A 23,561-nucleotide genomic window follows, 5' to 3' on the forward strand; every position below is an offset into this window, starting at 1 on the left:
CCCCTCAATTGAAACTGGTTGTTCTTAGATGACGAAAGAGGTTGCGTAGCTTGGAGCTTGGTAGTTACAAACAAGGCCGAGAGTGACGTCAGCGATCTACCGCATCCTTTCTACGCATCATTCCAAGCTTGACCGGCTTCTTGGGCTTCACTTTTCAATAATTCCGAGGCATTGCTGATTTATGATGAATTGAAGAGCTTCGACATCTTATCGTTCTCAAGAGAGGAATATTGGAACTCTCACGGAAATGTCTTCAACAGGAGGAAGTGACGGTGCTGGCCGTCCAGCTCCAACCCCAGAGAGCAAACCCGATGATTCGCACCACCCGACAGCAAATGATATAGTAGATGAGTCAAAAAGCTTACCAGATCTCCCAGGAGATCAATCAACTTCTACAAATAAGGTATTTTAACTCTCGAAACACAATTCTTCTCGAACAGTTAATTGAGTTAACCTAAGGAACTTCCTCCGCCTCCTCTACCACGTAAAGATACTGGCTTGCTACCTGTAAATACAGTAGGTCATGATTGTCGAATTTCTCCTAGAGCGTTAAATTAATTGATTCAGAACCAGCCAACTCCTCAATCCGAATCGAATAGTGCTGCTCCCAAACCGGTTCCTCGAATTGACCCATTGCGAGCAGACCCAACACAATACGGCCAAGCGTATTCGGAACGAAACCCTCCCCCAAATATACAAGGACTCCGCGAACACGAGGCAAAACGCCAAGAAGCGTCTCGAGCATACTTTGCAGAAACACAGGAGAAGGAGAAACCTCAAAAACACACAGAGAGGAAAGACCAAGCATCTGCAGCAGAAGATGGACCACAAGCAGGTGCAACAGACGATGTGCCAATTGGAGCTGAGAAGTCGAACGTTCTTTTCCACCCAACTCCTGAGGTCAACTTCGACCGCGTTTTCAAAGCCATTGAGAACGATCTGAGACAGGTGTCTTGTGTTGTATTCGGTGCGATTATGATTTTGGATTGGCTGTTCATCGGTGGAGGATGGAAGGGCCTCAGCAAGTCTCTTTTCCCAGCTGGAGGTGTCGCTGCAGCTGTTTATTATGTCCTCACCCATGTCGGACAACAGGCTGCCGAGAGAAAGATGGAGTCCTCCGACCCAAAGACAGAAAAGTTGAGATACGTACCCGAATCTGTGGAATGGATGAACAGTTTAGTGGAGACATTGTGGGCAACCCTGCAGCAAAGCTTCTTCGATGGCATTGCTGAACAAGTCAACGACATGATCAAGCCCTACATCCCCGAAAATATACCCGCAACTGTCAAGATTACGGAGCTTGGCCACGGCTGCCACTCGGTTAGAGTTCTTTCAATGAGATCACTCCCTGATTCCGAGTTTGGTGACTTGGTGCCGACTCATGGGCTCGACAAATCAGGGTCAGTGGAGCAAGCCAAAGAACGTGAAAACGCAGCGGCGAGGGGAGAAGGTGGAGTGTTTTACAACCTCGAAATCGCAATTGCCTACCATGAATCGCCTTTCAAGCCACGGAAGGACCACATGCACGTCGATATTCTGGCAATGGTCGGGCCTGTACCAGTTCCGATTTACGTCCAAGTCAAGGAATTCCTCGCTACGATCAGAATAAGACTTCAAATGCATCCGGATTTGCCCTTCCTGAAGAACGTCACTTTTGCACTGACCGAGAGTCCAAAGGTCAACTCTTGCGTGTCTTTGGGTGCTCCATGGGCCCTGGATCTTCTGAACCGTCCGATTATCGACAATCTCCTCGTCTCTCAAATCGATGCGGCAGCCGCAGATTTCGTCCAACCAAAGTCAATGAGTCTTGATATGACTATGTACGTCGGCGGCTCAGACCAGAAGGAAAATACAGATGCTATTGGAGTTCTGTTTGTCAAGATCCACCGAGCAAGAAACTTAGCGAAACAAGATACAAGAGGGCCCGGTGCTGATCCTTACCTCACGATTGCCTTCTCAAAGTACGAGAAACCGATGTACGCCACTCGAATCATCAAAGGGGATCGCAATCCAGTGTGGGAGGAGTCTGCAGTCATAATGATCCGATCGGAGCACGTCAAGCGTCAAGAGAACGTCTTGCTTCGACTGTGGGACTCGGACACTACTGGTTCCGACGATGTATCCGGAGTCTGTGAATTTCCCCTTCAAGAGCTTATCATGAAGGTAAATCAGATGCAAAAGCGAGAGGATAAACTGCAAGGAGACGTCGCAGGCACAGACGCTGAAGGGATCCTGGAGTGGGAGATCGGCTACTTCCCTCGCGCAGAATTCAAGAAGCAACTGCGTACCGACGCTCAAGATCCCCGCGATGTCCACGGCGATAAGATCGAAGTAAAAGAGGAAGATAAAGTCCAAAACGCACAAAACACCGTCCCAGACCCATCCCTTCCCTCCGGTATCTTAGGATTGACGATCCACCAATGCATTAACGTACAAGCCGACAACCCGAACAAGAAGTCCATGGGGCAAGTACAGATCCTCGGCCAGGACTCTGACGGTGAGGATGACGCCAAGGAAGAAACAGTGTCCATCGAGTACATTCCATCGCTCTACGTCACGGCAGACATAAACGACAAGCTCGTGTACCGCACACGCGTAAAGTCCATCACCAATGCGCCGAACTTCAACTCCAGCACTGAGACGTATGTTCGCGACTGGCGCATGGCGACCCTCACCCTCTCCGTTTGGGACACGAGAAAGAAATCGAACGATTGCCTCGTTGGCGTCGTGGCGCTAAAGATGTCTGACATCTTTCACGAAAGCTCTTCGATAGTTAAGTTCTATGATCTTAAAGGTGGCGCTGGGACGGGAAGGATTCGTATGAGCATGATCTTCCGCTCGATGGGTGTGCAGCTGGAAGAAAACCTCCTCGGTTACTCCGTTGGCTCCTTCGTCTTCTCTTCCAACATCACATGCACAGGCTCAAACCTCAACACGAGGAAGTTGTACCTCCGCAACGCAGGCAGCGAGCGCGCCATCAAGAGCGGAGAGCAATCCGAGAGTGGATATACCTGGACACTCAACGAGAAACAGCGAATCCTGCCAGTGCATCATAGATACATGTCCCCCATCGCCCTCGAGTTCTGCGGCACTTCAGAAGCCATCCCGTCCCCCGGTCCCCTGGGAAAGAAGCTAGCAAAGAACAAACACTACGCAATCCTCTGGCTCTTCCGCCTGGTCGACAACAAAGTCTCCACTTTCACCCTCCCGATCTACAAAACTAACAATCCAGATAGACTCTTGCAGAATGTGGTAGATGAAGCAGACGATACCATGGCATTGGAAAAAGTTGGTGAGGTGAAGTTCGAGGCGAAGTTCAGTGCGGGCTTGGATGACAGCCACGAGGAGTTTTTAGGGAAGGGGTTTGGCAGTCATGATCATTGGAGTGCATTTCAGAGCTGGAAAGCCGCGAGGGCTTCAGGTGCGTATGTAGTTCTTTGAATCTGGGGGTTGAAGAGACCGGGTTTGATATTATGCTGATTTTGGAACAGGGCAGAGGAGTTCGCAGGCTGAGAGGAGCACGAATGGGACGGTTGCGAGGTTGTCGAAGGGCCTGTAGATGTGGATTTGATTTGGGGTGAACATGTTTATTGTAAAAGTAACAAGTCATTGCAAGGAGCTTTATGAAATGTATATGGCGGTGGATTTGGATATTTCCTCACGTTCGGGTAGCGAGAAACATCAGGGGGAAGCGATAATCACGTGCCAGACAGCCCTTCCCTTTCCTCGCCTTTTTGTGCACTAAAATTGCAGTGCATGGGCAGCCACGGCCATGCTTCAGCCTCGTGAGTCCTTGACTGACAAGAGTACTATATTCAACAGATCCATATTGTGAAACCAGAACATTTCCCTTGCGATCCTGCACAGACGTGCAAAGTCTGTCTCTTGAACAGGAAAATACAACACAGCGATCCTCCCATTGCGAGAATGATCACAGAGTCTAATACTACCAATCTTCCACCAGCAATTCGTACAAACTCACGACAGATCTCCCCTCTCACTTCTTCCCTTCTTCTCTACCCTCTGCTTCGCACGCTCCTGCCACGTCTCCCATTTCGCCGCCTTCCTCGCTTGCCCGTTCCTCGACTTAACATTTTCTCCTGCTTCCCGAACTTCTCCTTCAACTTCTCATATCCCGGAATCTCTGGTAGCCCTGTTTTCTCTCCCAACTTCCATCTTCTCTTCTTCAACGCGAAACAAAACGACACTCCTCATCTTGCCCGCTCCATTCACAGGGATCACCCTCCCTTCAACCTCCACCTCTTGCTCCTCGCCGGGCTGCGCTTCCTGAGCTGGAAAATCGCGCCAAATCTCAACCCTATTCGTCTTCCCGATATCTTTCCTCAGAACCACGAGTTTGGTGACGCGGATAGCCTGTTCCTGATCACCAACTTCCATCAACAGGACCGAAGAGGAGCTCCGGTCGTAGATGCGGAGCAATTGGCGGTAGAAGATATCGGCGTCTTCAGCTAACTCCGCATCGCCTTTCCGTCTGGCTTTCCAATTCATATATCTCTGAATCCACCTTTCGCTTCCGGGCGAGTAAGTGGCTTCGGGAACGAGCGCGAGGCGAGGTTCGTATTTCTGTACCGAGTGAGAGGTGGTGGAAAGGAAGGAAGAGCGGGAGATGTACGGTGGGTTGCTGATTATGATGTTGAAATCCCCAAGAGGGCGCAGGAGTGATGTGAAGATGTCATGCTCTCGGAACTGGATTGGTGCGGTAGGATCAATGCCAAGAACACGCTCGTCTTTGACTTTTTGCTTTTTTAGGTACTGGAGGAGTTTGTGGCCTTTGAGGTGAGATCTCCTCTTATAGCCGGGGATTTTTCCTTGTAGTGCTTGTTTGAGTTCCTCATCTTGCTCTTTGCTCCGGGGAAAAGCGGGGAGATGTCCTCTGTTGATGTTGAAGGCCAGATTCTCGTCTGCGAGTGCCACGGCTTTGGGGGAGATGTCTAGACCGAGGGTTTTGATGTTTGGGAATTTATTGCTTTTGGAAAGGAGGGAATGAAGAAGGAGAGAGATGCAGCCGCTTCCTGAGCAGACGTCTAGGATGCTCAGCCCATTTCGTGGGCTGGGAGCCTTCCAGCGGCCGCGTCCCGGGAGGGTCCTTCTGAACGGTAAACAGAGTTGCTCATCCAACGAGCCATTGATAAGCAACTCCGCAAGGTGTGTTGTATACGCCTCCGTCTCTGGTCTGTCACTCAATTGTCAACAATGTCACGTGACAACATCTGTCATGACAACAAACCGTGGGATCAAAACACCAGGCCGACATTTAATATCCAGTTCCCCAAAAGGCTGCGAACCGAGAATATATTGCAGGGGCTCAGCTCGAGATCTCCTTTCACAGAGATGGAGGAGGCGTTTTCTAAATGCTCGGGGACATAGTGGGGGAGAGGGAGATTGGACATGTTCTGTGAGCCAGCGTAGCTCGTTAATGGCGGATGGGAGGTCGCGAGTCCCTTGCAAGACGAGGGGGAGGAGTGTAGATTTCTTGTGAGCGCGGAGGAGGAGGGAGTGCGGGAGTCGAGGCATGAGCCTGAGTCCGAGGTGGAAATGTCTTCAATGAGGCGTTTTGCTGCCAAATGGAAGGGAACAGCTCATGACGTCGAGTTAACAGGCTTCATAGCGACCAACAATTGCTCAAACAAGAATTAAAGAGTGTAGTATGAATTGGGCTTTGAGACGAAAATTGAAGTTGATTTTGATATCTCCGCCCCTTTTCGGCATTTTCGATACGGCAGCCGAGAAGCTTCAATGACGCAATCAGATAAGATCTCCTCCATCACCACCATTTTGTCCAATCCATCTTCACCTCCCTCATGTTCCTCCGCCCCATAACGCGATCACCGTCAACATGGCGCCTCCATCGATCTGCAATTCCTCCTCTCCGCCACTACATCTCAACCCACCTTAAACCCTCATTTCCTTCCATCCCAACGTGCCCGAGTCCAACATGCTCCTGCGCGCCCACTCCCTCTATGCCGGAAGGTTTGGAGATTGATCATGAGAAGAATTTGAATGGGACAATGGCAGCCTATGCAGAGCAAGTACTGATCTGCACCGGGAAATACGACTGGATGAGCAGGATCGAAGAGGAGAACGCGGGGGATAATCTGGCTGCGGATATTAAGGAGTTGCTTGGACGGGGCGGGGTGTATCGTGATGTTTGTATTTCCCCAGTGTTGTCTCCGGATTGTGCTAATGATTGGCAGCCATACCACAACGTCTCCGTAATCAATTCCTCGTTCCCGAGTTCCGTGCCAGAACGAAGAGAGATACAGACAACGAGCGCGTATATCCTTCCAAGCTTCAAATACGTCCCTTTCCTCCCACGAGTATCGTTTGATTCCGTGCAAGCGTTGGTCAAGGGCTACTTACTGCCGAAGAAGTTGCATCCTGCACACGACAACCTTTCGCCTATACACCGAGACCGATTGCTACGCAGTGAAAGCCAGGGGTCATTCTTATATGGCGTGCAAGATGTGGAGGATGTGTTGGTACTGATTTGTGGACATGGAGGGCGGGATGGGAGGTGTGGTGTCATGGGACCGGTGCTGAGAGAGGAATTTGAGAGGCAACTGCCAGGTCAAGGTTATCAAGTACTCAAAGGACCCGTGGAATCGTCTCCCAACAGGGATGAATTACTGCTCGAGGATGGAAAGAGGGAGCAGGCGGGGAAGGGGATAGCGAGAGTAGGCCTTATAAGTCATATTGGCGGACACAAGTTTGCTGGGAATGTGATACTGTATTTCCCGCCTGGGTTGAAAGGAAAAGATGGAAATAGACATGCGTTGGCGGGGTGCGGGATTTGGTATGGGAGGGTTGAACCTAGGCATGTGGATGGTATTCTGAAGGAGACTTTGGGGAATGGCAAGGTGGTCGAGGAGATGTTTAGAGGCGGCATCAGGCAGGGCGGGGAGATTTTGAGATTGTGAGGATGTACTTTGCATGTTTGCCGGAGAAGAGAGTGCTTGATTGGAGGATGTTTGAGGAACCTCGCAAGGCGAGCATAAAGCGAAGTCGAACCCAAGTCATCCTATTTGCGTAGAACATATTGTGGGGTTGGCGTACGGCTGCATTGAAGGCGATTAGACTGGGGGATGTTGGCATAGATTCAACTCCTGTACGATATGTTCAACAACTCCGTTCTCGCAAACTTGAGCTCCTTCCTGTCTGCCCCACGGAGTTCGGCCAAGGGCCAAGCAGCAGTTGAGGAGGGGGCTCCGGGCCGAAAGGTACGTCTCATTTGCCAACCTCTAGCTAGTGACAAACCCCTGACAGCGTTTTCCCAACCAACCAGGACGAGGCTGAACCTTCGTTCTAGCAAGGCAGCCAAAGCCGAAAACGGGCTTGCGCTTCAAAGCCCGAACTGGTGGAAGGCTGGGAAGGTCCAAAATCCTGATCGTAAAGCCTTGGCACAGTGCTGCAGCTCGATGTGGAAGCTGAAGGAAAAATTAAGAAAATTATGATGTAAGTGCTAAGATCGAAAACGCAAAGACGAGAAACATGTAGATCTGGGATTTCGATGTCCTGGCCCCTGTCCACGCATACAGAGACCCATTGATATGCAAAATTATGGAGTATCACATGAGAGAAAGTTACTGCGTTTAGCACAGGCAGAGCTTTTGCAGCTGGTCCGGAGCTTTTGCCCCTGAGGACAGTTTTTCAGGTAGAGCACCAGAGACAGCAAACGGATCTGGCCAATGGCGATTCACGGCGGGAGCATTGGAGCTTTGACATGCAAGCTCTGCCTCGGAAGAAGGAGGATCTGACTTTCCCCATCGATGATAGTCTCGATTGCAGTGACTTTCGTATGGGATTCTGCACTTCGGCAGCCTCTCCGTCACCGAGCTCCACCAAAGTTGGCACCGCCACAGCACATTCCCCTCCAACCAAGAAATGGCATGCATTGTGCATTGTGTGCAGCTCGGCTTCGCCCTTAAACTGTATTTGGTCTTTAGCCCAGTGTTTCAGTGCAGCTGATGGTGTTATTTTCAATGACGTCGAGCAGCTCGAGGGGTAAATTTTCAAGCGAGCCAATCAGCGGGGTCGGTTCTGGCCCCGCTGACGTACATGGAGCCCCTTGCAGTGGCGCATTCGCAACTGAAGGCCTAGATGCTACGATGGCCGGCAAGGCAAAGTGAGTGAGAGCTTCAAAGAACGAAATGACGTCGGTCATCACGTGAATGTAAATTTCCAAACGCGAGGATTTGGCCCGGTCAATGAAGAGGCAAGAGGGGTACTTAAGGACCCCTCTTCCTCCATCTCGACCCTTCTTCCTACATCACACAACAACATCAAACTTCATACCAACACACACACAAACAAACTACACCAAACAAACTTCAATCAATCCAAAATGGAGACCATCAAGGTAAGCTTTTCTCCCTCCCCTCATCAACTTCCTCTCAGCTTTCGACCTCTTCCTCCCGATCCTTGGTGTTTACATTGCTGACTTGCTACCAACAGAACGCCGCCAACTACGTTTCCGAGTCCGTCCAAGGCACCGGTTCTCAAGCTTCCAAGGAGGCCAACAAGCAAGTCGCCAAGGACAACGATGCCAGCTTGAGCTCCCGCGCCACTGCCGCAAAGGATGCCGTCGGAGACAAGCTCGACCAGACCTCCCACGAGACCAAGGCTGATGTCCACAAGGGTATATTCTCACCTTCTCCTTCCTGAACTTCACCTTCAGCTTGCTAACATGTTTGCAGAGGCTGCTAAGCACTAAATTGTGACACCACCAATGATTGATCTTGGGATGGTATGCATGGAGGGTTTCTCATTGTGCGATAGGATGGCGTCATAGGGACATGGCTGGCATGGACAAGCATCGGTGGCTCTACACTTTTTCGGTGGCATGAATACCCGGTAGCATAGCAATCGAAGCTTTGTAGAAATTTCTTCTTCCCGAAATGTGATCTTGCCGTGAATCTCCGTTGTTGATATAAATGAATTAACATTTCAACCGGTATCAAGCCCAAGGATGCTGCGATCACCTCAACACCAATCAAAGCCTTCTCATTCTCGTGTTTCTCTAAACGAGGCATGGAAAGGTACCAAGGTCTTCAGCTCTAAGCTGGGGTTCCTTGGGCTTGGACACTTCCAGCAGGCCAAACAAAGTCTTTCTCTTCTCATCCTGGCGTCGGTAAAAGATATTCAGATCTGCTACGTCTCTCTATATCCATTCTACGTCCTCATTCCTGTTCCATCTCACCAGCGTTCCTTTCAATCAAAGGAAGGCATTTCAGTCTTGCTTGGAGAGTCCCTCGCTGCAAATTACGTCACTGAAAACGGTCAAACGCAAAACAGTCGAAAAAGCAGGACTGCGGGTTCCGAATTTTAATTCCTGCAAAGCCTCTGGACAATTGAGATTTCCAGTTTTTAGTTCATTCCTGAAAGATGAAGATTTCTACTTTGTTTCCAGAGGAGTCTCGCAATGTTGTTGATCAGGCCAAGCAACGCGGGGTAAGGGCCCGAAGAAAGGGGTAGAATCAGGGGTGAAACCGCGCTAGCGAACCTTCAATCCCAGCACCGATCACGATGAGCTTGAAGGTGCACGACACTCCGTCAACAACATCCGTCTCTGCAATTGATGCCAAGCAACAATCTGCGCGCGATCTGCAGCTTCAATTCCTCATCTATCTGATCGGAATCGAATTCTAGTCAGCATTCTCCGACGTCAAAAACCACGCTCAAACACGAAACTCGAGCAAGAACATGGCGTCAGCAGGCACGGGGTCCATAATGGACCACCTCGACACAACAACCATCGTCTCCCTCTCTGCCGTCCTCGCCATCCTCTTCACCTCTCATCTCCTTTCCCTGGCAACTCTACACCCCACAACGCCCACCCGCCTGCGAATCCTCTTTATCTGGCACCTCTTCGACTTCCTGATCCACAGCATATTCGAAGGCTCCTTCCTCTACAACTGCTTCTTCCTCTCAGTCCCCTTCGTCCCCACCCACCCATACGCCGACCTCTATAACAACTTTTTGGGAACAGGGAGATTGTATGGGAGTGCGTTCGGCGATAACTGGGGTAGTAAACTATGGATGGTGTATGCAAAAGCGGATCGCCGCTGGGCCGGCGCTGATTTGACGGTTGTGAGTTTGGAGCTGCTTACGGTTCTTGGAGCGGGACCGTTGGCGCTTTATATTTGCTATGGGATTGCGCGGAGGGAGGTGATGGTTCCGTATTGGATGATTGTGCTTGCTACCGGGGAACTATATGGCGGTTTGTCTTCCCTCCCCTTCTACAAGTGTGGGGGATTTTGTGCTGACAACAGAAAATAGGATTCATGACCTTCTGCCCCGAATGGCTGACCGGTAACCCAAACCTCGACGCCAGCAACTTCATGTTCAAATGGGTGTACCTTGTCTTCTTCAATATGCTGTGGGTGGCGCTGCCGTTGTTCGCGTTGCATGTTAGTTTTGTGGATATTAAGAATGCGATGGTTATGCGAAAAGGCATGGTAGCTGCTAGAATTGAGTTGAAACGGAGAGAGGCGGAGAAGGGAAGAGAGGGTAAGAAGGGAAAATAGGGGCTGCAACATAGGGTTGGGCTGTAGTTGTGGTGGTTGAGGGGCTGTAAGAGACTAGCATGTGAGGTTTGCATTATGTTCGATGCCCAAAGGTACTATTGGTGTTAGTTTCAATGTTCCAATTAGCTTTTCAATGTTCTGCATTGTTCGGTTCAGTGTCCCACTCTGCTTTGGTTCAGTATTATTTTCGATTTCGGACTTTGAGGCATGGAGATGCCCCAACCAAGTATCGCCCCTTGCGATGTGGGGACTGCGTGAGTAAAACTTCTGCTTGAACCCTCGTCTTACCCAGTCTCTTCTGTCTTCTCGGGAATATATTGGCGCATTACCACTTCGCAGCGATCCAACTCTCAACCACCAACGTTCATTGAACCAGCATTATCGGGTATCCTCACCAGCCAGTTGGCTAGGTACACTGCAGTGCAGTCACGAATCAAGTGAACCGCGATAACTTTTCCTACTAAAGTCATGTCTACGTTTCATTAACTTTCCACAGCTGCTGCTTTGTTGTCAAGGTTATGTCATCAAGTATTATCATCAACACACCAATGAATGCCATCACTGGTTCGCGAAGGATATCTTCGACAAGTTATCACCATTCTCCGTATGCGCCTCAAAGGGCAATTGGGGGTTCGTAAACACAAACAATGTGTCTCTTCTTAATGTTCCCAAAGTCACTTGACTTCGAACAGAAACATGCCGTGATTCTAGATACTCGAAAAGAATTTAAATCAGTACTCAGACTTCTTACTCGCACATTCCCGCTCGGGCTCGTATCAGTGATTCCGAGACCTCTCGCTCTTCCCCGTATTTGAGAGGTAGATCTCATTCCATGGAAGCTGATGAACTCGACGCCCCTCAAGAAATGCGCTTTACTAAAAGAGTTGTATGCGCAGACTACGCGAACAGAGGAATTGTTCATTTGTAGAAAAAATGCCATTGCAATGTTGATGCGAATAAAATCTTGTGTTCCTTGAGACACAGTGCTGACAATTGCTGAAGCAGAATGCAGAGAAGATCTGGAGAGCATGAAGTAACGTTCTGCACCCAAATTTCGTTCACCACCTCGGAAATCGCATGATGCCAACATGGAAAAAATTCTCAGCTATCTACAATGGTGAATTCGTTTGAACCCTTTTGCGGATATAAAGACTTGAATCTATCGCAGACATCGCCAGCCGCCTCATGGTTAGTAAATGCAGTTTTGCCACCATCGGACGAACATCACCCGCAGCTTAATTTAAATCCCACGAAGAAACCTTCCAGAACTTGTCACGGAAGCGGGATGGGTAGCGGGAAAAGGTTAGTGTATCAGCCACGATTCTCGGGTTCATGCTTCCTCCTGCATGTCGGGATAGCACTCCTCCGCGTTCTGATTCGGTGCAGAGAACAGGAGAAAAGAGGTGCGGTCTTTGGAGTAAAGATCTACAGCGATCTGACAGGTTCCCAAGTCAAATCGAGAATCAGGAATCGGGAAGTCCGTTTACAGCATGAACGGGAGGATAGGAACCCCACAGAGGTTCATCCAGTTCTCGTATTCAGTTCAGCACGGAGCTCGCACATTTTCGAGCGGCGAGCGCACATCTCTCGAAACTCTCCCATGATTTCCCTCACGTGTCGTCCAGACAAGGCCTCCCTTCCAAACGACCGGAAAACCTTCTTACTGGATGTTCACCAGCCGTCTTGGCGTCGCCATGGGAACAAAATTCAGATATATTAAAAACCAGAAAAGCCCCATTTACTCAAATCGAATCGAGGGCATGCCGTCCAAAGTGCGGCGACGGGAGCAGGCCAAGCTTCAGATTAAAGTGATGTGAGGCGGGGCAGGCAATAATGGGCAGTTGTATTGCAAGTGCTGCGTCGGAAGCAAGATAACCTTAAAACACCTCTCAGCTTGGCGGTCGGCGTGGTGCTCCGGATGCGGGTGCTTGGCGTGATACGGCCTTCATGCGAGAGGACAAGTACTTAAGATCAGACAGGTGAGTGGTTTTAATGTCCGATGGGGTGTGGCCGCGGCGACCTCTTTGCTTTTTTGGGTAGTGGTTGAGGTGGATGTGCGGTTCACGAGTGAAGCTTGACGGGGGAGGCGGCCTAGAGAGATACGAATAGAGTTGAGGCAGCAATTTATTAAATGAAAGGCAAATCTTTAAGTTCAGCCCTGCATATTTAACAAGGAGGGGTGATTGCGATTGGGGAGGCAAAGGCTGGAAAATGACTCGTGGTGGGGGAAGTGATGAGTGTGAGCAAAAGTATGTTGCTGGCTGCTTTCACAAGGAGATGAGAGGAATCATAGGATTCAGGACACTCCTTCAGCTTTCAGATAGATGATTGGGCACGAGAGGGGTCAATCGATCGAGGCCGGAATTAAGAATTGCATTTCTTGAATCAATTCTCCGGAAAGGCTGCTCGAGTGAGGTTGGGATCCAATCACGTGCAGCAGCGAACCGAGCGCATTCGAGTTCTCAACCTCGTCTCCTTCTCACCTTCCGGCAAGCCAACCTCCACCAAAGTCTTGAATCTTTTGATCTTCAGTTACAACCCACGGAAAGAGTGGGCTGTCTTTCTAACTTATTCGTGTGGTGTCTCTTGGCTCGCCGCTGAGGTGTCACAAGTGGTCGTTGCGCGGCATGTTTGTGGTCCAGAAGTTTCATCCCATAACTTGCGACTCTTCGAGCTTCATCCAACGCCACCATCGTTTCCCGCGCCCACGGAAGAACTCCCGGCCCGCTGATCGCAAGCACGGATGAACTATCTATCACTGGATCCTCCTCCGATGTATTCCCGGGGGCTTGCTGGCCTTGGCAGCTCCTGAAGCAGCCCGCTCCCGGCGCTCCGTGTCTTCCGCTCTCACAGTTGTCCCGAAGTTGTCGACCCGACATTGATGTTGAAGAAGATGTCTTGAGGTTTTTCATGGTCGACAAGGGGCAGCGGTCCAGCCAAGAGTTATGTTACCAGGAGATGGGATGCTTTTTGCTGTTCATCGGTCGTTAGCCCACTGATGTACCCGTGCCATGCGATCTGAATTGCGATAATCGAAAGGTTATTCATGTCTTTGTCTAGTCACACTTCAGCGTGCTGCGATCATGGAAGGACAATTCTACCTACAATCGCATCTCCCGCTAGGATGATGGGAGAGTTCACTACTCTTCGCGTTCGCTGACTCGCTGCTGGCCGCCCTGCATGCACTCCCCTGGCAACAAGCCCGTCCTGGCGGGGTCAGGGGCCTAAGCGAGAATCTGCGACGACGTCGAAACCTCCCGTGCGCCTTGTCAATGCCTTCACACTCTTCGTGCTTCATGGCCACGAAGGACCCAAGCACCAAAGCGTAGCGAGTTCACTTAGTTCACACCATCACTCATCAGAGAATGGGCGCAGTTGGCTTGATCCGCTGCAGGAAACCATGCTTTTGCGTCCAAATGGTGCTGTGTGGGAGCTGTCGTGGACTTTGGATCCAGGCAAAGTGATTTGTCCCGGCTCTGAGCCTCTTGTTCAACCAAGGACCCTGGTGAAGGCGATTGAAACCGCCAGCCCAGTACCGGGAATCCTCTCCACCAAAGGAGCTGGGAACTGCTCCCCCACCTCGTCCAGGGCCGACCTAGCTGGCCGGACTCGACTCAATCCGCGCATCGACCACTTGACGTGTATCTGGTGGTGCATGGACTCTTCCCTTATACTTCATGCGACCCTATAGCAGTGCACATCTGTGTCTTTACGTTCTTTTTTGAGTTCTGCTTGTCAGTTTGTCAGTTTGTCGTTACGTCCCATCCATTCGTTGGGCTTGTCTGTCATCACTGCTGGCTCAGAAACGCGTTTCAAATTTCTTCTTCCACCGTTCTGGCCTATCGGTGTTGTCCACTCTTTACTTTCCCTCATACTGGAACTTTCTCCTCTCTGACACCTCACTCCCTCACCACACACCATATGCGGGCTTCATGACTTAACACCACGAACGGCAACGCTAAGGCTCGCTGCCTACGATCAACATTGATATCGACAGCTGATGGAAAGTCTGAGATCGGGGAGCACAATGGCGGCTGCTTCGGTGCGGTATTTGTTGGGGAGAGCGGCAGAAAGGACGTTCAACAAGACGATGTCTGGGATGATGGCTGCGAACGGTTCAGAGCCGCTCACCCAGTCGGCGGCAAACAGAACGATCTCGCCAGCAGCAACAAAGGCAATAATAGATAAGCTGGTATTTCAGGACAGCAAGTCGGTCAGGACCTCGACGATTATTCTCGCAGCTTTTAATATGTTAGCTGCTTTGGCAACAGCGATCAGTATCCTTTACGATTGTTACTGGGCATCGAAGAGATGTGCTCCGAAGTACAAGGCGACGTAAGTGCAGGCGGATGAGACAAGAGACTTTTGCTGACAATTGAAAGGAAATTCTGTATATCAAAGATTCATCCGGCGGAAACCTTCCCTCTCATCTTAGCGATAGCAATTATTGTTCAAGGACTGGTGTTTGCTGCAGTATCAGGGGAAGGTTTACAATCATTGTTCATCATGCACTGTGGGGTGATAGCACAATTCGCCTGGGTTGGTATGTATCACCGATGAAGTGCAGAAGGAAGGCAGGCTGACAGATCTAGCACTCTTCATGGTGCCATACCTTCAATTAGTTTTCGGTCTCGAGTGTGCTCTGCGATCATTTCGGTCATTGCCTTTCCAAGCGAGAGGGAAATACGACGTCACGATATGCCTTGGGGTGGTTGTGCTGATGCTTATTGGGACGTGGCTTCCTTCATTCTTCGTTCACTCGAATACTTGCTTTGCTTCGTTAGTGTGGTATGTGATGCGATACGGCAAGTTGGGGTTGAAGTTATTGGCTGTCTCTGCGGGTTTGATGACCTTAGCCGCCGTCATAATCTTCGTGAGATTGTCAACCGTTACCTTGATTGATGAACACCAAAGAATTGCGGCATCGAGGATGGTCTATTACCTCGTTTTGGGGATAGTCTCATTAGTAAGTTTGTTCTTGCTCACGCGACATAGAAACTAATCATTTTTTCAGGCACTCGTCATTCCGTATTTTGGGTCTTTGGTCGGAGCACCGGGAGATATCAAACTCGCCATGATGGCCACAGTTGTTTTGAACCTGTCGGGATTGATGAGTGGATTATTACAACTTTTCCTCAGATCGAACACTGTCGCGACATCATTCGGTGCTAAGCAGGGACGACAGTGGGATCGAAAGAAGCATCAGATCCGGATTTTTGGGCCGAATGAATTGGCAATGCGCAACCATATAGTCAATCCAGTTACTGGACCAAGGACACAGCGAGAACTGTCGAGTCGGGCTACGAGCAGGGCGAGTCTGGTGGGAGCTGAGAAGGGAAGAGCCATCAGCATGGAGTCGTTGAACAGTTCGCCAACACTCAACAACCCTTTCTCGCCAAAGTCGGTTGATGAAATAGGCGATATGCCATCAAGACCTGGGCCAGCGGCTGGGTTCAAACAATCGCGAGGACATTCACGAGCGCCTTCTTACTCGCTGTTCCCACCTGAGGGAAGCAGTCCCAGCAAGGTTCAGCAACCAACCTCAGTGTACGACATCAGCGACCTGGCTCCACCGCCTGTAATACACTACACAGGCGGACCGCGCCACCGCCGCGATTCTTCAATAGCATCATCAGCAACAGTGCAAATCGGTCTGCGAATATCGCACGCCCCTTCACCATCTCGAGAAGAAATAACCGCCGTGCCTTTACAATCCACCACCTACAAATTCACCGCTCCCTCACCTGCAAATGCGGCAACCTCCACCTTACCCTCGGCCTCATATGCAGCTGCACCTCTTCCATCAACCACCTACGCCAGCGGCTCCACGAACCCCTTCCTCCCTGCAGCAGCTAGACCCGCGCCTTCCCCCTCGCCATTAAAAATCCAAACCAACGTCCCCTCAACACCCGCCACCCCTCTCCCCCCACGAAGTCCGCGACGACCAACACCACTAAACACAACCGCCACCAAATCTCCCCAATCCTCACCAACTCAATCGTTAATCAACAAGACCCTCCCACCAACACCGAAAGACTTCCTCCCAGAACTCGACACCGCGCAGCCAACGCAGCCAGTAAGGCAAAGCACCACCCAACTTACGCCTGCGGTCTACTCACCCGAGAAGAAGATCAAGACTTCAGGGCTAGGAGAAGTGAGAGGCGCGCCGACGAGCGCTACATTGCCAAGTAGTTTGCAAGCAGGGAGGGGACCGCTGGGAAGTCCGTTGAGTCAGCAGCAGACGAAGGCGGATTGGATATGATCCCCCTTGTCGCTCCTTCTCATTTTTCGGCTTCGGTTTGGTTTCAGGGCTTGGGCACGGTAAACGGCGGCATAGAAACGGTGTTTGGGTTTGGGTTTTGATGTATACGATCGGAGAATGGTGTTCACTTCTATTGATACCCCGAGGGGGTTGTTTTATATTGTCCCATTTTTTGGATTAGGGTTGGGTTGGTACACTATCGTTTATTTGTTGACTCTTAAGGAAAACATTCACTGCACGATGTTCTTGGTGGAAAAGAAACATGTGATGATATTGTGGAGTGGATGAGATGGGATGGGTACACAGATTGTCTGGTGAGGTTAGACATTCGTATATATGACCGGACTGGAAAGAAAGTATGATAGGATAGGACGATCATCATCTAGGCCTAAGAATGGAAATGAAGATCTTCAAACATACTTGCTTTCGCACATTTCTGTGAATGCCTTTCCTTAGGCTCAAACGTTTCTTAAACTACCTTCTTTGCTCAGTCTGCCAAACAAAGGTCATGAGCAACCCAAGTATCTGATTATTCAAACTCGGCATTGCTCTATAACATCGTCTCATCCGCTCCACCTCAAAGCACATCAATTCATGTGTCCCGTCCTCCTCGATCCACCTCATGCAAGAGCTTCGAACACTCGTACTTTTCTCAGCCAAGATGGTTTGTCCACTGCAAACGGCAAATCACCCATCTTCAAACGCAAATCAATCGCCCGATCGCACATCTCCTTCGTGCTCCTCAAGGCATGTATATAATTCTTAGCATTCATATCATATACGGTAGCATATCGCCACGTTTCTTTCGCGTTGCTTAAACTCTCCCAATATTCCTTGAATCCCATGCCAAGATCTTTCCAACTGCTCATACACTTCCATCCGCTCCTCTCACGCCAAGGGTTATTTAGATCCCATGGTTTTTAGAAGTACGGCTCTTTCTTCTGCGGGTTTACTACATTTTCATCGCGTCCACGGAAATGTCGTTATGGTACAGCACAAGTGCTTCTATTTCTAGATGTGCATTCACAAAACTCCATTATCTTCAGCTTCTCTCCAGTACCACGAATAGTTGATACCCAACATGTCTGGAAGTTGACCGTGCGACTAGTCACCTGATTTCAGGGGGTAAATGCACTTCTAGAACAAGCCTCTGGCTTTAGAAAACCTTGGTATGATTACGTACCCCTTTCATGTTTCCGCAACTCTGTTTTACATGCCATTCTGTTATTCTTAATCGAGCGTACTCCGTACGGTACTCTCAAGAAAGTCCCTCCTGGCGCTAAGGAAACGATGATTCTGGGGTTTTCCTTCACGAGATGGAAGCCCAGCCCCTCGCATCTTCCGCTCGTTCGCTTTCATTGGAATGGAGGCGATTGTCGCTCAGTACGTACAATGCATCGCTAGCAGAATAGCTGATCGAAGGAAGATAGATGCGAAGGACCAAACTCTTGTATCTGGCATCGTACTCCACTTCTACATCGCAGTGCAGCGTACAGTCGGTCCGATCCAAAAGCGACAAAAAAAAAAAAAAACCACCACAATACTAATTAATATAAATCGTATTAATTAAAACTATACTATATACTATAGGAATTAATTCTATGTTCTCAAAATTATAATATCTTTATTATTAAGGAAGTTATAATGCACGTGATTAAGCGAGCAAATATATTGGCGTTTTATATGGTCGTTTTTTTTACTTTAGTTATCACGTGACTGCCCCCCTAAATTGACCGCTCTTCTATAATTATATTAATACCTCAATAACCACAAACCCAATCAAGTGCTCCTTTTATATACTTCCAATAGCTACCTCTATAAGGCTTCAGAAACGCAAGCGAGCTGATTTAACTCTTAATTCAATTATAGTTCTTACCCTAGCTAAAGAAGCTGCAATCCAAGCAACTATTAACAAATGGCATGGGAAACCCTCTAATATAGAGGATAATTCTAATAATTCAGATATTAAACCAAGTGATAAAGTAAAGCTTGAAGATTCAACGCTCTTTTAGGTTTAGCGGAAGCTTTTTATTAGTAGTAATGAGACGATTATTTTAGAGAAGCCTATATTCGCACAGCGAGAGCAAAGACTTATAGAACAAACTAGTAAGTTTCTTATTTTATTTTCTTATTTTTATATTATAATATAAGTATACTAATATTATTTCTAGCTTCCAGAGGCTCCTATTTCTCCAAAATAATAAAGGAATTAGCAAAGCCATTGAGAACTCAATAAAGACATATACATGATTAGAGGGCAAAAGATACTCAGGTTACAGAGTAATCTAGTAGGCTTAAGACCCCTGTAATTATACCACCTCTTAAATAAAAGAAGCTATAATTCAATATTATTAGAAGGCCAATTAATATTTCTAGGAATATATAATTAAGGGAAGAGCAAAGGCTTAAAGATAAAGATAATAGAACTAACGAGCTACTTTTGGATGCCCTTATTAGAAACACTTGCGGAGATAACAAAGCTCTAGATATACGAATGACTTACTAAGAAGTCCTTAATAATGTGAATATTAAGCTAGCTCAAACCAAAGAGCTATATACTTCACGTATAATTACTAATTTATACTTACTTCGGCAATATACCCAATAGCTTCTAAAGCTAGGATAATATTAACTTGGAAGGATTAATACATTACTTCTAGTAGCTTCTAGTAATTATTGCTTTAATAATAGAAAGATACTAGCTCGGCGAATTAGGGGGCTATTTAATTACTATTAATAGTAGCATGGCATTTCACAGGAAACTAGGGGTAGTAAAAGAGCTAGTACCTCCTATCTGGATAACGAGGATATTTTTTTAGCTTGCCATACTTGGTTAATTAATTAAGAGCTTGGAACAATATTACTAAACGATTTCCTGAATACCGTTAATTAGGAGATTTTACCCCAATTATTATTGATAATAGAAAAGCCTATTGCTCGTAGCATAGCTTACTTATGGCTCCCTAGGCTCGGCTTTTATTACCATGAGACTAAGAAAGGGCTTTATATAAATAGACACAAATGACCTAATATGATTCAGTATTATTAAGAGATATTTTTACTATTAATAAAGGAGCTTTTATTATATATAGTTTAATACGAGGAGGATAAAGCTAGTACGTAGCATATAATTTAACCTTTACTCCTAATTAGAGTTCAGGTATACGTAATATACTTCCATAATAAGAGTTATTTCCATGGATATGACTATAAAAAGAGCCTCTGGCTAGCAGATAGTCAGCAAAAAATGCCCGGAAAAAGTAAAGGGAGGCTAATTCACGATTCTGAATTCGTGGGCCCTAAAGGACGTATTAGGGTACCAAATAATAAAGGCATTTTTATCCCGGATAACCCCGATTTGGATATCCGCAAAATTATATATCCAGGCTCAAATAGGAACCCCTAGTAGGATACAAAACAGCTACTAGTATAGATTACTAGGATACTCAATATATTCAAACAGAAGCACCCAAACTATATAGCTATTCTAATATTCGATTAGTCCTCCGTATACGCTTTGCATGGCGAAGGTGCACTAAACGCCTTTGGTATAAATAAGGCACCAGGAGAAGTTAAAAAGGGTAATATTAAGGCCTATAGAAGGAATACGTACTTTTCACTAGAGTATATGATTCCGGGATTACAGGGCACTATTCAAGTCCTTTGGCAACTTAATCCGAATAGAGAAAGAGAGCCTAAGGGCATAAAATAGATTCTCATTAAGCGAGATTATAATATACCTGGCTTAAGATTTAAGTATCCAAAGGGTACTAAGTATACTGTACCCCTTAAATACTCTCCTGCTATTAAATAAACGTGCTATTTAGCTCGTATACTATCGAACCACCAAGACTTCTTTAAAGAGAAGTCCCAAGTTAAAGAGCTTATTATAGATCGGGGACATAAGGCTGTGTTTTTACCGAAGTTCCACTGCGAAATCAACCTAATTGAGATATACTAGGGATATAGCAAAACTCGATATTATCAAGTAAAGAAGGCTAGCTTCCCAGATACTAAGATTAAGGTAGTAGAGGCACTTGAATCTTGTTTGATTGAGACCAGTGTATCAAAAAAGTAATCAAGGTATTCCGAATATTCATGAATATTCATAATTAGCTTGAATAGAATATAATTACCGCAATGCTTAAATAATTTGATTAGATTAGAATATATAATCATGAATATTCATGAATACTTTGATTACTCTACACGTGACCATTGCACGTGATACGCTAGCCTAATTAAGTAGAGGTCCCACTCTAGTGTCTCCTTAGCGCCACCTCGCTGCCTAATTAGTGGGTCGAAAGCCTTGCAAAGACGATGCTAGATCGGGAGCCATACCTAATTAGGTTAGTATATCACGTGAGACTGTCACGTGTATAGTAATTAAAGTATTCATGAATATTCATGATTACCTCAATTAGAATCTGATTAGAATATAATTAGTGGGTATTTTTGATGAATAAATTAGATTACTAGCCAGTATTCTAATCTAATCTATTCATTTGACACACTGATTGAGACTATACGGAGATTTTGCAACCGTATATTCCGCTGGATAGATGTATATCGGAAGGGATTAAGTATTAAACAAGCTGCTTGGTATATACGGAAGCAAAAACGCCATAGAACAATATCTAAAAAGGTAATAAATAAATGGGATAATATACAAAAGTAAGGGAAAGAAGGTAGCTAAGTAATAAGTAAGGTTTATGGATTTAGTTCGGCCAAAAGTTAGCTTGAAACCTATATAATTAGGGCCCTACTATATATATAATATATATAATACCAGAAAAAGCTATATTTAGTATTTAGGAAGGTTTACTTAAGCTTATAGGGCTTAATTATTATTATTATATTAATAATAAGGCTAGTGAGATGCCGCAATCTCCCCCTGAAGTCCGGAATCACGTGATCTTGCGAGCAAATATATTAGCGTTTTATATGAGGAAAAATCAAAAAAGTAAAAAGGGTCCGTACACTTTGAACCTCGATTATTAATGAACCACAAATTATATTAAAAATCTGATTAATAGGTATTTTTCGCCTGGTTCTACTCTATAATCGCATCACTTAGTATTAATTAATTAGGGTTGTGGTTAAAAAGTTATTATGGGCGTAAAAGAGCGACCGTTTTGTCGCTTTTGGATCGGACCGACTGTATGCAACATACAGCCTTTGATCTGTGTGTAAATACGGACGGAACCTCACTTCCGTCTCTCCCTCCTCACGTCCGCGCATCTGCGCCGCTCGTCGAGACTCGACGCGTGCCTGCACGGATCCTTCTCGAAGGATCACGGCTTGTTTAATCTACAACTGAAATCCTTCCTGGTCCTAGCCTACAGATGTTATTTTGGGTGTGAGATTGGGTTTTGATTTGCATTCGTGAAACGAGGGGGGTTTTGAGCTGATGGTTAGATTGAACATCAGGGGGTCTGAGGGTTCGGTGGGATGTGGGGCTGGAGGGTTGCTCACGTGGTTTTAAAGTTGGATGTGGATGGAAGAGGTATATTTGATTGCACTAGTCAGAGGATAATTTGGAGTCTATTTTCTGAGTGGCTTGGATTGAGAGCATTTAAGACAAGGAGAGAGAGTTGGTATTAATGCTTGAGAGGGCGTGCAGGCGCTTGACACGGGACTAGTATTTCACATAATGAAAATAATGCAAAGTTGGCTCTCCGTTATGCACCGATTTCAGCTACGGGGCCTTCATGGTTTCCCTTTACCTCTCAATCGAATGCTGTTCTAGTTCAATTTCCAATCCCGAAACTTCCCCACCCCTAAAGCTTTCTCTAAACAAATGCACCTGTAGTAAGCGAATCTTCCTTTATAAACCAGATACCGGCTTATAAATAGAATCTTTAACTAAAGCATGTCATTACTTATACCCCCCCGCCCTTACAAAAATACTATATTTATATTACTAAGGCCCTGTAATGGCTGATATAACGGCATAATCTACCGGGAATAAGGAATCGGAAATAGGTCTAACGGAACTACGCCAAAAAGCTTGGGTAAAGTAATACTAAAAGTTCGAGACATTCCCCCTTCTTTACTCTCTAGCTTAGTATTTTCAATACATAAGATTTATTAAACTTTAAGCCTTTAACTATTGCATTAATTCCGCCATTATATAATACTAAGCTCACTCGACTTGGCTTATAAAAATAATATAATATTACTTGTAAAGAACTTGTATTTATTTATAGAAAGTAAAGATAAAATACTGCTTTTAATATTCGATAATTTCCTTGAACTATAAAGAACTAGAGAGCTTAGCTAGAAATATAGCACCCTTTATAACCTAGTTAATCTCGGAGTCTGGTTATTGGCTAGAGCAAATAATGCTTTCCTTCTAGTAATTAGTTCTTTACTAATATAAAAGAAAAAAGACTTTATTTTTATAACTCGATTAATCTCGAAATTTGGCCTTTAATTAAAGCAAATAACAAAACCTCGATATTAATAAAAGTAAAAGAACCGGCTCTTTCCTTATTATAAAAAGAATTAGTTATAATTTACTAATTTAAAATAGTAAAAAAAATAGTCGGTTTTAGTTTATTAACTTAAAACTAGATAAAATAATAATTAGTTATAGTTTACTAATATTAAATAAGAAGAACATATTTAGTACTTATCTTTATAGCCTATAAAAGAAAGTCTTAGTATAAGATAGCACTTTTCTTATATTTTGACTAGTTTAGACGATTTTAAAGAAAGGAGTACAACGGAAAAGGATCAAATCCTAAATAAGA

The 23,561-nt window shown here is 46.5% G+C and overlaps 7 protein-coding genes across 7 annotated transcripts; 6 read left to right on the forward strand and 1 right to left on the reverse strand.

The window, feature by feature from the left end:
- Positions 1-163: 163 nt before the first annotated feature.
- K444DRAFT_623026 (C2 domain protein) lies at positions 164-3,713 on the forward strand. Its single transcript, XM_024882217.1, has 4 exons — positions 164-403; positions 460-516; positions 568-3,421; positions 3,492-3,713. Exons 1-4 carry the CDS (start codon positions 248-250, stop codon positions 3,557-3,559), a joined length of 3,135 nt encoding a protein of 1,044 aa, XP_024726381.1. The 5' UTR covers positions 164-247; the 3' UTR covers positions 3,560-3,713.
- K444DRAFT_671082 (S-adenosyl-L-methionine-dependent methyltransferase) lies at positions 3,712-5,678 on the reverse strand. The gene is made up of 2 exons (XM_024887711.1): positions 5,249-5,678; positions 3,712-5,194 (listed from the first exon to the last, which is right to left on the reverse strand). The coding sequence occupies exons 1-2, from the start codon at positions 5,533-5,535 to the stop codon at positions 4,129-4,131; spliced, it is 1,353 nt and encodes a 450-aa protein (XP_024726382.1). The 5' UTR covers positions 5,536-5,678; the 3' UTR covers positions 3,712-4,128.
- Positions 5,679-5,842: 164 nt separating this feature from the next.
- Positions 5,843-7,200, forward strand: K444DRAFT_623029 (Sucraseferredoxin-like protein). Its single transcript, XM_024882218.1, has 2 exons — positions 5,843-6,167; positions 6,216-7,200. Exons 1-2 carry the CDS (start codon positions 5,982-5,984, stop codon positions 6,936-6,938), a joined length of 909 nt encoding a protein of 302 aa, XP_024726383.1. The 5' UTR covers positions 5,843-5,981; the 3' UTR covers positions 6,939-7,200.
- K444DRAFT_300575 (uncharacterized protein) lies at positions 7,036-7,541 on the forward strand. Its single transcript, XM_024871715.1, has one exon. The coding sequence runs from the start codon at positions 7,134-7,136 to the stop codon at positions 7,470-7,472; it is 339 nt and encodes a 112-aa protein (XP_024726384.1). The 5' UTR covers positions 7,036-7,133; the 3' UTR covers positions 7,473-7,541.
- Positions 7,542-8,287: 746 nt separating this feature from the next.
- Positions 8,288-8,920, forward strand: K444DRAFT_623031 (uncharacterized protein). Its single transcript, XM_024882219.1, has 3 exons — positions 8,288-8,377; positions 8,473-8,656; positions 8,715-8,920. Exons 1-3 carry the CDS (start codon positions 8,363-8,365, stop codon positions 8,729-8,731), a joined length of 216 nt encoding a protein of 71 aa, XP_024726385.1. The 5' UTR covers positions 8,288-8,362; the 3' UTR covers positions 8,732-8,920.
- Positions 8,921-9,747: 827 nt separating this feature from the next.
- K444DRAFT_638963 (EBP-domain-containing protein) lies at positions 9,748-11,226 on the forward strand (the record flags this gene model as incomplete). Its single annotated transcript, XM_024884324.1, has 4 exons — positions 9,748-10,237; positions 10,297-10,527; positions 10,724-10,798; positions 11,060-11,226. 4 exons carry the CDS (start codon positions 9,748-9,750, stop codon positions 11,224-11,226), a joined length of 963 nt encoding a protein of 320 aa, XP_024726386.1.
- A 3,420-nt stretch (positions 11,227-14,646) lies between these two features.
- Positions 14,647-16,806, forward strand: K444DRAFT_549382 (uncharacterized protein; the record flags this gene model as incomplete). The annotated part of the gene is made up of 4 exons (XM_024876452.1): positions 14,647-14,879; positions 14,927-15,087; positions 15,137-15,510; positions 15,559-16,806. 4 exons carry the CDS (start codon positions 14,647-14,649, stop codon positions 16,804-16,806), a joined length of 2,016 nt encoding a protein of 671 aa, XP_024726387.1.
- Positions 16,807-23,561: the final 6,755 nt, after the last annotated feature.

Source organism: Hyaloscypha bicolor, assembly GCF_002865645.1.
Source record: "Hyaloscypha bicolor E unplaced genomic scaffold K444scaffold_191, whole genome shotgun sequence".
In the NCBI taxonomy this organism is placed as follows: Eukaryota; Fungi; Ascomycota; class Leotiomycetes; order Helotiales; family Hyaloscyphaceae; genus Hyaloscypha; species Hyaloscypha bicolor.

Bases quoted from the DNA above. Each gene is read 5' to 3' on its own strand.
- K444DRAFT_623026 (XM_024882217.1), top strand. From the start codon at position 248: ATGTCTTCAACAGGAGGAAGTGACGGTGCTGGCCGTCCAGCTCCAACC. The intron at 404-459 runs GTATTTTAACTC...AGTTAACCTAAG, and splicing joins AATCAACTTCTACAAATAAG to GAACTTCCTCCGCCTCCTCT. The intron at 3,422-3,491 runs GTGCGTATGTAG...ATTTTGGAACAG, and splicing joins GAAAGCCGCGAGGGCTTCAG to GGCAGAGGAGTTCGCAGGCT.
- K444DRAFT_671082 (XM_024887711.1), bottom strand. From the start codon at position 5,535: ATGCCTCGACTCCCGCACTCCCTCCTCCTCCGCGCTCACAAGAAATCT. The intron at 5,195-5,248 runs GTTTGTTGTCAT...ATTGAGTGACAG, and splicing joins CCTGGTGTTTTGATCCCACG to ACCAGAGACGGAGGCGTATA.
- K444DRAFT_623029 (XM_024882218.1), top strand. From the start codon at position 5,982: ATGCCGGAAGGTTTGGAGATTGATCATGAGAAGAATTTGAATGGGACA. The intron at 6,168-6,215 runs GTTTGTATTTCC...AATGATTGGCAG, and splicing joins GGGGCGGGGTGTATCGTGAT to CCATACCACAACGTCTCCGT.
- K444DRAFT_300575 (XM_024871715.1), top strand. From the start codon at position 7,134: ATGTTCAACAACTCCGTTCTCGCAAACTTGAGCTCCTTCCTGTCTGCC.